The 15,013-nt window shown below is 36.9% G+C and overlaps 1 protein-coding gene across 2 annotated transcripts in view; it reads right to left on the bottom strand.

Annotated features, from left to right (window-relative positions):
* CNKSR2 (connector enhancer of kinase suppressor of Ras 2) overlaps positions 1-15,013 on the bottom strand; it is a 207,786-nt gene that overhangs the window by 110,166 nt on the left and 82,607 nt on the right. For both annotated transcript variants that reach the window (XM_058833852.1, XM_058833851.1), the window contains exons 6-8: positions 14,178-14,297; positions 7,647-7,706; positions 2,795-2,863 (exon numbers count right to left, since the gene is read on the bottom strand). In XM_058833852.1, coding sequence (XP_058689835.1) covers positions 2,795-2,863; positions 7,647-7,706; positions 14,178-14,297 — 249 coding nt within the window. The remainder of the gene's footprint in view (positions 1-2,794; positions 2,864-7,646; positions 7,707-14,177; positions 14,298-15,013) is intronic.

The raw sequence follows: 15,013 nt of genomic DNA on the forward strand, positions 1-15,013 counted from the left end.
TTAGTTACAGAGCTACTGAAGAATAGATCTGTCCTGTAAGGCAAAACTGACATAGAAGATTCACATAGCTATTTAACCTCAAGAAACCACTACTTAAAGGACAATTTTCTGAACATTAACTTTTCACTAACTTTAGGCCTAATAATTATTTTTTTTTTTTATTTAGAAGATTCAAACAGTCCAAACATCCTGCCAGCAACAAGTGGAAGAATTCTGTTATGCATGTTTTCTATCAAATTGCAAACAATCAAAAATAATCACTCGAAATTCTTTGATTTCACTGCCAAATGAAAAACTACAAAGATTTAGCATGACTACAAGAAGAGGATGTCAATAGACAAATTAAAACTATTTGACACCCAGTATTAGGACATGCATAATGAAAATCAGTATAAATCACTTAACCATTCTCCTACTTTGTCATGCTGCTTATTTGAAAGCCAGTGGGCTTTCAGAAAAAGCAGCTCTTTCATAGTTATTACAATGTGATTCTTGTAAAAAGTATTATCTAACATGTTGGATTTTCAATTGTATGGAACTTTTCTTCTTCATATTTGTATTTATTCTTTGAAATGGAAAGTACAAAAGCATGACATTAACTTCATTTTGACGGAAGAATACACTGAAATAACTGAAAAAAAAAATTAAAAAGCCACTTGTAAATCAACACTTGTAAAGCTGTAGACTTCCCTACAGCTTTAGAATTAGTTATTTAAAAATTTTACTCAGTTATTTCCATGATCAATACTAGTGAAGAGTTAGATATAATAGGTATGATAAGTTACAGGGACGAAGTTGTCCTGTATTTGCAGCTGGTGAGCAGTATATCAAGTGTGGAAAAAAATCAATGAACAGTAAAACCAAAACGTAATATCTTCAGAATTATTTATCTCCTAAGCAAGAGTCACTGTAAGGAATAACACCGCTTCACAGAAAAACAGATTCCTAGAACTGGAAAGTAAATTCCTCATGACAAGGGCTGGAGTTTTACTTAGACTCTTGTTGAATCCTGGTTCAGTGTACTTTTGCAAAGATAACATGGGAGGTACTACCACATTTCTGAGAAAATCCTAGTTGACTTTCACTGTGGAAAATCAACACTAGAACACAAGAGAATTACTTGTATACGTTGTATACAATATCAACAGTAACAACTATTTCAACTGTATTGTTGATACAACAAAGCAAAGCATAAGTAAATGTGTGGTTTAGTCTATTACTAAATAACTCTATTACCATTTAAAAGTTTGTCTAAGCTCTCTATGGCTCTTTTCCCTAGAAATACAATTACTTTTTTCTGTGCCTCTGAAAATACTTCACTTATGCAAAATACAAGACACCCAAATCCTACATTAAATATTCCATCCAGGTAGGTAAGAAAGCTCACCTTAAGGCTAGTTAAAATATTACTTTTAGTGTTAGGGTTAAGAATTTGGTCTTTCCATCAAATAAATGGCCTGTAGATGCGCTAAGAAAACTGAAATAGATACCTAGCCAACTGTAAATTTTCAAGTTGACAAGGCAACTTTACAGCAGCATTGAATTCTTTTGGGAAAAATAGATACCTAGTACTGAATGTTTAATGATGTGCTTCTTCAGATGTCTGTACATTTTAATAGCCAAAATAATAATGCTCTAAAGCATTTTTCAAATTAAATTGATGTCATAAGCTCCCTTAGTGCAGGAAAACAGAGAAATTAGTCATCAACTGTACATGAAAAGTAATCATGGGATTACTTATAATCTTTATAAACACTTATAAGGAAGCTGTATGGCCAAGCCAGTATCAAGTCATCCTGACTTGCCAAATGTATCAATTTATGCAATTACATTGCATAGCTCAAACGATAGCTTCTCATCTGTTAAGGTCTACATATGTACAGAATATTTGATTTCAAACTTAACTGGAGGGTATAGTGAAATATTGCCCTAATCTGTGCAGGGGAGCTGATATGATGTACAATGGCCTAAAGCTGGAAGTGAAACCCCGTGTGGAATGACAAAACACAACTTTTAACAAATGGCTGTTGCACTAATACCATATATTGACCTTTGTTACTCTCAAGGAAATTCATACTTCAGAAAAAGAGTAGCTGCTTTCTATATTTTAAGTCTGCCTTTTCTCTTACAAAGCTTTACCTTAGAAAAGGTAAATGAATTTTAACAGTTCACTAGTCCTAAATAAAAGCACCAGGCACTAACAAGTATCTGTTCCAACGAAGAGCAATTTGCATGGTATTAGTTTTCTTGACTATCATATCTGAAAGGTTTGTTTAAGTTTCCAAGTTTAAAACATGTCTTTAAATTAAGTCAATCACCCTAGATGCCCATGTGGGAAGTTCACATGCTTGTCTTCTTGAAAACAACACTCTACACTTTCCGGTACATTTAGAAAGTAGTAAGTTTTCCAGCTCCCAGGAAGCATTCTTGATCTTAAACCCACATGGGCACAATATTTCCAACTCCCTGCATACCTTCAACCCAAAATTTCCATTACACTTAAACCAACTGTTTTTTAACAGTGCATAGGCAAGCAGAAAACAGCCTAACAGATAGGTCAAGCCTTTCAAGTACAGGTATTTAGCCTAATTTGGTATCTCCTGTAATACTCAGATGATCAGGTTTTAGCTTAAGACTTCAGAACTGTGTGGTTTCAAAAGAGAAAAGGAAAATTCAGATGTTAAAAGAAATAATGAGTTATAAAAACACATTTTTCTACACAATTCTTCTCTACACATGCTAATGTGCCCCGACACCTCTATCTCCAATTGACACAGAACATAGTTATACATACCACAGTTTGGTGGTTAACTTGAATCACTTCATCCCCAGCATGGATTTTCTTGCACCGATCTGCAGGTGACTGAATTTAAAATAAAAGAGATGATCAAGAATACAGGTCTTACCAGCCATCATCTCTCTTTCAGCAGTATGATTGCTAAGCTATGTAAATCAGGTTAGATTGATAGACATCCTACTGTGAAATAAAGAATTAAAGAAATATTTAATAAATCAGTTTTTCTTGTTGGAGAAAAATGATATGCACTATTCTACAAAATAAAATCACAAGTTAAGAAAGGTATGAATATATATAACTGAGTCCTAAGGATTTCTTTGGAATTTCATCCTAACAAAAGGATGCTTTAATCTGCCGGACATCTCTTAAGTCTTGAAAGCCAATATTTGGCTGACTTTTGAACCTACCAAGACTAACTGGCAATTCTTCATAAACAAATTTCATAAAATTGTCTTTTTATTCCAGAACATTTCAATATGTTGCAGAGAGCTTTAGTAAATTACTGTTCTGCAAAGAGCACACAAGAAGAGAAGACTGGGTTAGGTACAACCTAGGAAGAGCAAGTGAGTTAATGGTAACTTTGGTTTTGGAACATTATTAGGGTGAAAGAAATGAAACTATCATCAAAATCCTACAGTGATCACACTTTCAAAAAAGCAAAGTAGTTTTGTACTTTGCTTTTGCCTCCAAAAAAATCTCGGTAACAACAACAACAAAAACCAAAATAAAAATAAAAACCACAACAAAAAAGCCTCTTCCATAAAGTGAAAGCCCCACAAATTTTCCTTTCTTTTCTCTTTACAGTAGAACAACTGCTTTCTGAGAGGAATACCTCTGTGTTTAAAGGAGAATAAATTCCTTCAGTTTTTCAGAGTCACACTTTTATTTTTCTCACAATACTGTGGCTGCCTGAAGGCAGTTAATTGCCTTAACAGTAGAAGGTGAGACTGACAGTTTGAAAAAAGAACCCAAAGGAAACATAGTTGCTCAGGAGCAGATTTCCAAAAAAAACAAACAAACAAAAAACCAACCCCCCCCCCCAAAAAAAAAAACAACGAAAAAAAATTGCTACAAATTTTATGTTAAAGAATAAAATTAGTTTAATTTTCAGGTGAGATAACAGGTCATCTAAAGAAAATGCTCCAGGCCTGAAATGTGGATTTTTTGTAATAATCTATGTACTACATCCCCATTCAAAACACACATCCCACAACTAAGCCATGACTTTCTAGTTCAACTACACTTAATTAATGGCCTTAGTTAAGGGCAGTGTACAAATGAAAGATATCCAAGAGACATGACAGGCTGAAAGAACTCATGACTCAGTCCTAGCAGACATTGCACAGAACATCCTAAATCAAACTGGGCTGGTAAGAATGACATTTTACTTATATAAAGAACACCAGCCTCAAAATGTTGGTGCGATTTAAGCAATAAAGGCATTGGCCAAATGACTTGGGGAAAAATTTTAACACTGGTGATTATGCCCTAATGATCTGTCTTCTGACTGCCATTTCACTACTCACACTTACTCATTCATACCTCTAAAATCTCTATAATCCTCCTATGTAACACAGCTCTTTTAGCTCATATGTAGTTAAGACCTTTTAGCATTTAAAATGCAAATGCAAGTGAATTCTGTGTCATTACCCTTGAACTCCTCAGGACTTAATTATGATACATCCTTTGCTTTACAGTGTCTTCAGCATTTGCAGCTTAAATCTTGACAAAACAGGTCAAGTTTGCCAAGCCATTAAACCATGGTCTAGGAATCTTCAAACTGGAAAAGTCTATGTTAAAAAATTCCTTATTGCTATTATGCCTCAAATAAAAAGTGAGGTAAAAATAATTTATAAATATATGTCAAGGCTGTGGTGTTATGAAGCAGTTGTAACTCCTGTTCCTGAAACTCCTGTAACTTCCTCTCCAGTAAAAAACAGACCTTGCTGTAAAATAGTATTTTTTATCATGGCCATCTAAGGAAAACAGAGGAGAATCAATAAAGTGTTTTTTAAATGTATATGCTGATCATTAAGCACACAATCCCCTCATGAAGTCCTACTAGGAGGAACAAAGTGTGCCCCACCACAGCTGTATCTTCATCAGCTGGTAATTCTACAGGAAGTTCAAGAGATGGAAGCACCTGTCACTGAGGCTCACACATCAATAACTAAAAGCTACTCAGAATCTGCTTAGATTTATTCTTTAGGATAGATTTAGTTTTGTCCTTTAGGCTAAATGTTGTGTTTTTCCTGTTCCCCTGGTATACCCACACTGTCTGAAAGCCCAGTTTAGAGCCCCTGGAGCACATCCGCTGCATGCCCACAGTGGAGATTTTGGTACTATTTCTTCTGAAAACCTCTCTTCCCTGTGATCTAAGGGCACCATGCAAAATCAACCAGACCACAGTAAGTGATGACACAGAATGCAATTTCTTCAAAGCCACATTCCTGCTGGAGATGCACTGCATGCCATTACTTTAGAAAAATGCTCTTTTTTATTGGAAAACCAAAGGAAAAAATGGTCTTATCTGAAGGACACATTTGGTTTGTGAATTAAAAGAATCTCTCCAACATGGTCTGGATGGGCTACTCGACAAGAAACCTAAAATCTTCTGTTGGACCAAAAGACCCTTTAGATTGTAACTTCCAAACAAAAGACAGAAGCCACAAACTGGAAAGCTCAGCTTGCTCTAATGCTACAGGGCCACCAGAGAGAAGCCCTTACAGGGCAGTGACCTGTGAGGAACACTGCTCGCTCTCAGTCCAAGCTTCAGAGCTCAGCTGCTTTGATCTGGCATGGCTAATGTTCTGGGGGAGATGACTCCTAATGCTGAACAGCAAGATCCAAACTCTAATGGGCTTTGCAGTGAGAGACATCAAACACCTCAAAGGCCAGACAGAAAAAGCAGAACTGTTATTACAAAACTACTCTCTTACACTAATGTGGAGAGCACTACCATGATACTGTGTTTCATACACACACACACATGTTCTTCTCCAGCATCTTTCAAGACAGGAAATTCTGTCACTGTCTCACTTGGAAGAGAAAACTTGGAAATTTAAAGGACACAAAATTTTGTTCAAATGCAAGAAAATTTGGATTCTTGTTTCCAAGAAGTTAAACTGTACTGCAAAGAGTAAACATGTTAAGGACAGCAGGTCAGATCACATGTGCACCATTGTGATGTTATTCTGGCCATACTGCTTAGATCTTTCTCCTCCCATCTACCAAAATCAGAACTCTATGTGTCTGTGTCTGTGTGTTAAAAAGAAAGCAGATACAAATTGTGTTCTAAAAATCAGGAGACACACTTCTTTATCTACAGCACTACCCATTCTCAAAATTGCTTTAACACACAGCAGCTTTTTCAATTGACAACAGAGCACAGTGTCCTGGTCTGCCCGTGAGCACCTCCAGGGTGTCACAGTGAGTGAGAGTCAGTGACAACAGCGAAAGAGTCCTCATGACTGAAGCTTCCTGACATAGCTTTAAATTATATTCATGAATCACAAAAGATAAGAGTTTTGAGGGAATGCATTAGGACTTTATTTTTATCTTTGCCCCTGGGAAATTAAATCCATTAGCAAGTTATGGAAAGAATTTGTTCCTACTTTAATTTGAGAGATTCAACTGTAAAAATTGTTCTCTTTATTTCATATATTTTCTAGATTAAGCTCAATGGTAGTTCTGTTTGGTTTGTTTAGTTTTGCTAATTTCACTAATGATGTCTGTAGCTGTAGGCCTGACTCTCTAGAATTTTATTTTCCTTGAGATTCCTTACATTTTTTTTTTTTTTTATTCCAAGACATGTGGCATTCACACAATTCTGTAACAGGTATTATCTATTGGTTATGACCCGTGGATATTCTGCCCACAGCAGAAAACAGAAAGGAAAAAGGCTATCAGATTGCAGCTCCTATGAAAGGATGAAAATAATATTCCTATTTCATTTAGATGTTAATAGAAACTCACTGCAGATCATATGCAGCAGCTGCAAATGTCATTTAGGTAGTTTGCACTTCCCACAGAATGACACAGTAGCATGATAAAACAAACATTTCTGACAGCCTCATTTTAAGAAAATGCCATCAAAATTTTTGAAAGGAATTACCTAAACCATTATGGAACAGTTCAGTGTTGTTTAGTGATTGTTTCACACTAATTGAAGACCATGGATAGAAGCCTCTTCCCCCAAAATTATAATTTTTCTCAACTCCTACCAGACAGCCAGTTCCCTAAATACAGTGTAAAAGAGAAGGAGGTTGTATTTCAAAGGCTTTTGAAAAGTAGTTTGTTATGTTTCACTTGCTCTTTAATGCCTTCAGTGAGAATGAGTACACTGGTAATAATTGTTCCTTTCCATAGGCATTACTCAGAAGTTCATGCAGAAATACATGGTTATTTGTCAATGTGAAGGGATGTCCATTTCCATGCACTCATTTATTAAAAAATGAAGCTTGATAGATGGAAAATATAAAAGCTGTTTGTCTAATACTGCAGCAAACTTCAGCATAACAGCCTAAATATAATACAGACATTTATCTTTTAATCACAGAGCAAAGTAAATCCAAGACAGCTGCTCCCTGTCTTGATCAACTAGAGAATTTTAGATGTCTTGCAAGAACAAATCAAGACTGATTCTCTTGATCCTTAACTGGGAACAACTCTTTCAATTCTGAGGTAAACAAGCACAAGCATCTCTGCTGTCCAACATGCCATTGACCCTTAACAGCCAACCAGCACAAGTTTGCAAGCAAAATGTAGTTTATAGCAAAGGGAAAGCATTAACCACAGGTAAGGTCAGAAAGGCTTCCAGGCCTGAACATACAGTATTAACAATACTTACATTTTCTGTTGTTCCAGTAATTACATGAAGACCATCATATGTTGACTTAATGTACATACCCTAAGAAAAAGACATCATGGGAAAGAATTTTTAAAGTGTTTCACAAACCATCACCATCCAAACAAAACTTGCATATCTCTTAAAGAATCCCTCTTTTCTTTTTGCTTTCTTTAAGATTTGTGGACTTTTAATGCATGCCATGTGGAATTTGTCTCTGCATAAGGAAGTGCTTTTTTACATATTTCAGGAACAGCCCAAAATATTTTGGCCCTAATTAGCAATAGAAAACTGTTTACCACAGTTATGTCCATAAATACTCCCCAGTTTATTTAATACACTTCTTCAACTACAAATAAAACAATGCCTTACAAAAAGCCCCAGAATACAAGTTGCCTTAGTATGATCAGTATGTCCGTTTTGCTTTGAAAACGACATTGAGTTTTAAAAGATTTGGATCCTTCAGTAGGCAATGCTGCAAACACAACTTTCAACCTGCTAACCAGTGCTTGGAATAGTGCCTGCAAAACGGCTGTAAGACCTTCTCACTCATCCCAATGAACACTTCAGCTATAATACTCAATTATGAAAAATTCAACATCAACTTTGTTAGCTACCCCACCTCTTTCAAAAACAATATGAAAAAGGAGGGATAGCTTATGAACAGACAGCAGTTCCTGCATGGGTAGTCCAAGACAGTGCCTCAAATAGGCCTTTTCACCAAGCCTTAATTCAAACAGTTTAACAGCATCCACTGTGACACTGAGAGAAGGAAAAGGGAGAGATAATTGACATATACCAAGCATTCAACAATTTCTGAGGAACCTTCTTTCCCTCAACCACTTTACAGAGAGCAGGTAAACAATGAGTGCCTGAGTAAACATCCTCTCCACAACCTACTTTTTCGCTTTTTAATCAGAGTGCCACAGAGAAGTCTTTTCCTAGCTGAGGAGCCCAGTGCACTCACTGGGAAGTATGGTAAAGAGGCACAGCAGACATACCAAGTTAGACTAATCTACATTGGAACCAGAACTGACAGACATTTTGGTAGCAGATATGAGGAAGTACACCTAAATTAACTAAGTGGATAATATCCCCTGTAAAACAAGCCAGGGACTTCCTGAGTTTCTCTGGATAGGGACTCAAAAGCGAAGTCCTGTTTTCTTCTGCACAACTACATAGTGTTAATCGCATCAAACCCAGGGATCATGGTTAGGCTGCCACAGCTAGAGGGTAAAAAATCCAGAACCTAATTATTACTACAGGGTCAGAAACCCCCTGACATCATACTTAACTTCCAGCTCCTCTATGACCTTCAGCAATTTGTCCATTGATTGGCTCCATCACACAGCTTTTGCTTAAATCAAATATTAAATGGCTTTTTCATACATTTATCCTCACAACACCCCTGTGAGGTAGGGAAACACTAATAATATACACACATCTTAACACTACTATACAGATATCTTACAGGAAGCATAATGAGCCACACAAGAGGCTGAGATATGTTGGTATCTGTCCCTTGGTACACACACCTGCCCTCAAACCACTAATCGGGGCCTCAATCCCTCCCAGGATTCCCATCTAAGTCACTGAGCTACGCACCCTGCAACATGGCAAGAGCTAAAATCACAGTGACCATGGTGACCTGAGTCAGGTCCCCAGACAGAGACATTTCTGAAGAAAGCCACATCTTTATTTTTATTCACAGTGAGTTACTGCTTTCAACCTTAAACACCAGGGTGAAAGCTGAGGGTAGTCTCACACTTAATGGTTATACGGTGTTTAATTTAGTGCAAAGCATTGTTCCAAAGGATAGTAAGTTCATCCAAGTGTGCCACCATTCCAGAGTACAATTCACATCCAATCTAGTATTTTTGATAAATTTTAAAGACTTTGAAAATGCAAAAGAGGAGAAAGAACTTTTGCAGAACATTCTTTAAAGGATAGGATCAAGATTTTGCACACATTAAGAAAAAGAGGGAAGAAGGAAGCTGAGAAAATAACCATCCTAGATTGTATTTATTCCACATGTGCAAAATTAATAAATGTTGTATTAGTACCATGTCACATCAATTTTACAAGAGCCAACATAATTCTCAATACAAAGCAGCTTTCAAATGAGGAGAATTAACATTTTGCAACACAAAAATGAACCCCTTTCACTCATGTCTCTCCACTCCTTGTTTTAAGTGAACAATATATGGGAAACGATGCAGAGAAGAGAACATTTCTGGTTTACAATTGTTTGATCTGGAATGGAAATAAGAATACCACAAACATTTACAAGTTTTCCTCTCTCTGCCTCCTTGTGGCTGCACAATATCAACAGTACCTTTAGCAATCAAGAATACAAGGGAAATCAGTGTGTGCTCTGTCCATTTGCACTGAAAGAAACTGGTAGATACAGTCTTAAGTATTCAAAGATAAGTCCCTAAGAATTTATAAGAATCAGTTATGCCAGATACAAGGAAAGATAATTCGGTTTATATGACTAAAATAACCATAAGCTAACCAACCTAGTAATCAGGAGTAAATGTATGCCTAGATCAAAAAACAAGTAACTCATGCTTAATTACATGAGAGATTGTCCTGATCAGTCATGGGTACACTTCTAATTTCAAACCAGTCATTAAAATTTATCTTGGTGATTAAGTTAGGGTTATTAAAGAGACCTTTTGTGCTCCCCCCCTTTGTTTTTGTTTATATTTCTTCAAAGAATGAAAACAGAATGTGATATATTTCTAACATATTTTATGTATATAAATATACAACATATTTCTCAATATTTTATGCAATGCTGGAAGGAAAAGGAAAGAAGATACTAATTTCATGTTACCACACATCTAACTGAATTTTTACTTTCATCCCATTTTCATGGAGCCCTCCAAAGTTGCATGTGACTCTTTAACCCCAAACAGCTCTCAGAATGCTGTTCGTAACTCTTTCCCAGCTCTTCCAGTATTTCTGGAACTAAAAAATTCTGGAAAAATATCAAGAATAGTAGTATACTGGAATCCTGGAAAGGGAGTAAGCAGTACATTTTAATCAGCTGCCACACCCTGCTCTATCTATGACTTGTATTTTATGAGCAATTTTTTACATGACAAGCTTCTTTTGTGTTTGCTCCAGCAGGCAAAAAGGAACCCTGAACAATGACTCTCATGTTCTGATGAATTTACCTTTGCATTTCTGAACCCTTGAAATCATACCACAGTCACTTACCTGACTGGGATTAAAATTATTATATGAACAGGAAATAACTGAAATTCAAGATTAACCTTTGCTACAATTCTCTGATATTCTGTTCTATAATAAAAATAAAGTTGAAAGTGACTTGCACAAAAACCACCCAAGAAAACTTGGTTTTCTGCTTTTTGTCTAAATACACTGTTTTCAGTCAAGCAGCAACATTTTAAAGTCTGCTTCATGGTAAAACATACTATCTAAGCTATTCAGTTTTGTCTCTGTATATCAGTAATGTAAAGACATACAAAATTAAATTCTGTTTACAGATGAAACAACTTTCAAGTCCTCAAAGAAAAAAAAAAAAGAAAAAAAGAAAGGATTACACGTGGGAGCATGTTGGTGATTGCAAAGTTGACCACATTAATCCATTTTAAGGCTTTTTAACTAACTTTCTACCATTGTCTCTTTTCACCCTTACTGCACAGCAACTGCAGGCTCTATCTCCTCCCCCAGCAGCACTCACTGAAGAGCAGATGAATGCAGCCAGTCACAAGAGACACGGATAGCGGGAAAACAAAAAGAATAAAACCAAACAACAAATACCAAATCCATTGATTTACCCAGTACACAAGAGGTTCTCCACATCACACCCAAACAGCATTTTCTGCTTGACAGGTTTAGCTGCTTGAAAGGTTATTTAGTCATAAGTGTTAGCTAGTTTTAATATCTCTAAGACATGGTAACACATTTACTTGTTTCTTCTGCATTCAGATATTAGTCTGAAAATTTACATTTACCTCTGACAAATACTTACGTTTCCACACGTAAAGACCAAACAGAGTCAAGGAACCATTTGTGCTGATTAAAATATCCTGATCATGCCAATCTTCTTTAAGTTCTAAAAGCTTCAAGCATTTTCTTAATTCCATCGTATATTTACCATGAGTTTAGGGAAACAGCATTGTTTTCCAACCTTTTAAATTCCTTCTCATCTCCTTTCCTTTTTCTCTCCCAGATTTACTTTAGCTTCTTAGCTATTGAATTTGAGATGGTAGATATTCTGTTTATAGATCGGTGACAAAAAATCTTCCCAGTTAGCAGCCATCTTTGTCTTTCTTCTTCTGCCTGAAGTCCTTCAGTTTTTATAGAACATTTTATTTAGTGATTGGCAAAGCCAGCACAGAACTGTCAAGTGGGTCAAAAATCAAAGTTGACAATAAACCATTTTTTCACCTCTATCATTGTACAAATCCTGGAAGAAGGTCCAGAAATGACTGAGCTTCACATTCATCCCAGTGTTTGGTATGTGCAGAGAATATTCACAACTCCAAGCTCCACCATCAATTTTTAAACTGACACCCTCAGCCCTCAGTGGGGCAGCACTGATGTACATTCACTGTGTCTTAATTCAAAGGTAATGGTTTAAAAAGCAAACAAAAAAAAAAGCCCAAGAACCCAAAAGCATATAAAGCACCACGAACCACATGACAAAGGTGATCTGTTGGCAAGACTGGCGTTGTCACAAAGGGAAGGAGATAATTTTCACTCTCCCGGCGCGAATCCCCCATCCTTGGTGCCTGCTCTGGAGAGCTCACAATCTAGAGGAGACGGCACAATGCCGAGGCAGCACAATAGTGGCACGCAGGCAAGGGGGAAAAAGCACGACTGTGTCAAAATGGCATTGTATCCTTCTAAGGCTTGGATACTGCATGGTTGCTACTTTCCTCTTTTAAAAAATACATATAATTATTTTTACAACAATGACATCACGAGCCTACTAAACCGGTTCACAAATACATAAAAAGAAAAAGCCCTGCCTTGAAGAGTTTCCAGTTTAAACAGACAAGACAGACAGAGGGTGCAAAACAGAGACACAGAGAGGGAAAGAGAGTCTCTCATCAGCTACCCAGCAGGAACAGACCCATGAAACACATTCTTATTTACAAAAATACCATTCAACGTTTCTTAGCCCCTAGGACTTCATACCAACCTACACAAAAACTTAAATGAAGGGGAAAAAAACAAAAACAAAAAAACAGTCACAAGACAGAAAAAAAAAATTCAAGTTCAGATAAAAATAGACAGCACTCATAAAAAGGTGATCAACAGAAAGAGGAAGAAGATTTTCTCATTACAGTAGAAGAAAGGGTTTCAAAAGGTTGACTGCAGTGAGGCGGTGGAAGAATTAAAATTACAGGGAAAGGGAGGGAAGGAGAGGGAGAGAATCCATGAGAAGCTGAAATCCTGAAGGACACGTTTAAAATGGATTCAGAGATAAAAAAGAAAGCCAGAAGAGGAAGGGAAAACAAGCTACAGACTAAAACAAAGGATGGGGCCATATTTACTCATCCAAGTGTTTGGGGTTTTTCTCATTTTCCAAAAGAATGGAAAATTAATTTAGTGTACAACTGCTCTAAATAACTTGGGATACCAACTTTGCCAAGAAAAACAAATCAACCCAAAACCCAGCAATAACCAACCCACAAACCAAAATATTCTCCTAAACTACAACATCTAGACAACTTCAAAAACCTGCTGCAAAGGGTACAGCAGTCCTCCTTCAAGACTATTCAAGAATATGGAATGAGAATAAGCTTGGGCAGAAGTTGCAAGAGCTATTTCTTTACACAAAAAATGTTTGTATTCTGAACACCTTATTTTCTACCTTCAAAAATTATGGGAACAGATATTATTAATGATGTAAAGTCATACATCTGGAATTGTTACCAGTGTTGGTTTTTTCCATGCAGCGGGTGTTGGGATACTTGAGTAAACAAGAGAGATCAATGGTCAGCTCTTGAACAACAAACACAGGATGGCTGCATTAAGAGCCTTTACAAGCACCTAATTCAGAATGCAGAATCCTTGCAGTAAAATTCGATGTGTTACTTATCAGCAGTGCTGTGAAGCCCTGGAATAACTTATAAAATAGCTTTATATCCCTGAGATACTATGAAACATTTTCCAGAATTTGACAGGTTTTGTGCATAAACCCACGCAAACTTCTTGGTTGAGTTGATCTTAGTAATTTAAGTCCCTTCAGACTTCAAGATCCTAGAACAATCTGAACATGCATTTTTCAGAAGCTGGTATAAATGGCAAGAACTTCTTACTAATTTCTCCCTGTTCACTGAACTCCGCATACTTCAATCAGCTTTACGAATTACTTCCCTGTTGGCCCAGCTGCATGAAAAGCAAAACTAGCAAGAGCAATCAAACTGTTTTCAAACTTTAGAACAGACCAGGCTAAAATGTCCTATTCATTTTCATATATACAACTTATTTAAAAAAAAATGTCACTTTCTCATCCTGGATGATGGGTTTGATTAACTGCGTACTTCTTACCAGCCCTTCACTTGGCTTGATGTTTGTAAGCTGGATCACTTCAAGATGGGCAGACTGGGAAACCAGTGGATCAGAAGAGAGCGAGATAATGTGATCACAGACGCCAGAGAGAGTTTTACACTAGGAAAAAAAAAAAAAAAAAGAAAAGAAAATGTCAAAATAAGCACACCATTACTAACTATTTGAGTGTCAATACACAGTTTAAATCACCATGTTTTACAAGTACATACAAGGCAAAGGGGGAAAGGCCTCAGGCAGCAATACAATACCAAATACATTATCTGTGATGACCCTGAACTAATAGCACCAGACCAGGGAAGAACAGGAGGCAAATGCTTTTGTATCTGAGAAGAGACAAAGAGGGGTTCCCATGCACTCAGGGGAGATGCCCTGCTCAGGCACACAGGGAATGTGTGCTCAGCCCCAAACCCCACCCTACCCACAGCTTTTGCAAAGACAGTAAGTGCCTCAAAGCCCACTAATTTCCACTGAATGTGCAGCTGTTCAGCACAGATGAAAATCAGGCTCTTAATGATGACAGGTAACTCCCATTAACTCTGAAGTTTATTCTATAAAACATGCTAATTGTCTTTGGACCGCGTTTCTCATGTTCTACAGCTGCCAAACATGATTTACTATTGTGCACATGAAGATTACAATAAATCACCACTTCACAATGGGATAACTCTTAAACCAGTTATTGTTGGCAGCCTCTGCAGCAAGACAGAAAAAGTTAAAAGGCTGAGACTGTGAAACTGGTACTGTTTTATCTCCTGATCTCTCACTCCCTGAACAACCTCCTCTCAGAAGCAGGAAAGCTGCAAGGCTTTCCTATC

Source organism: Poecile atricapillus, chromosome 1, assembly GCF_030490865.1.
Source record: "Poecile atricapillus isolate bPoeAtr1 chromosome 1, bPoeAtr1.hap1, whole genome shotgun sequence".
Classification (NCBI taxonomy): domain Eukaryota; kingdom Metazoa; phylum Chordata; class Aves; order Passeriformes; family Paridae; genus Poecile; species Poecile atricapillus.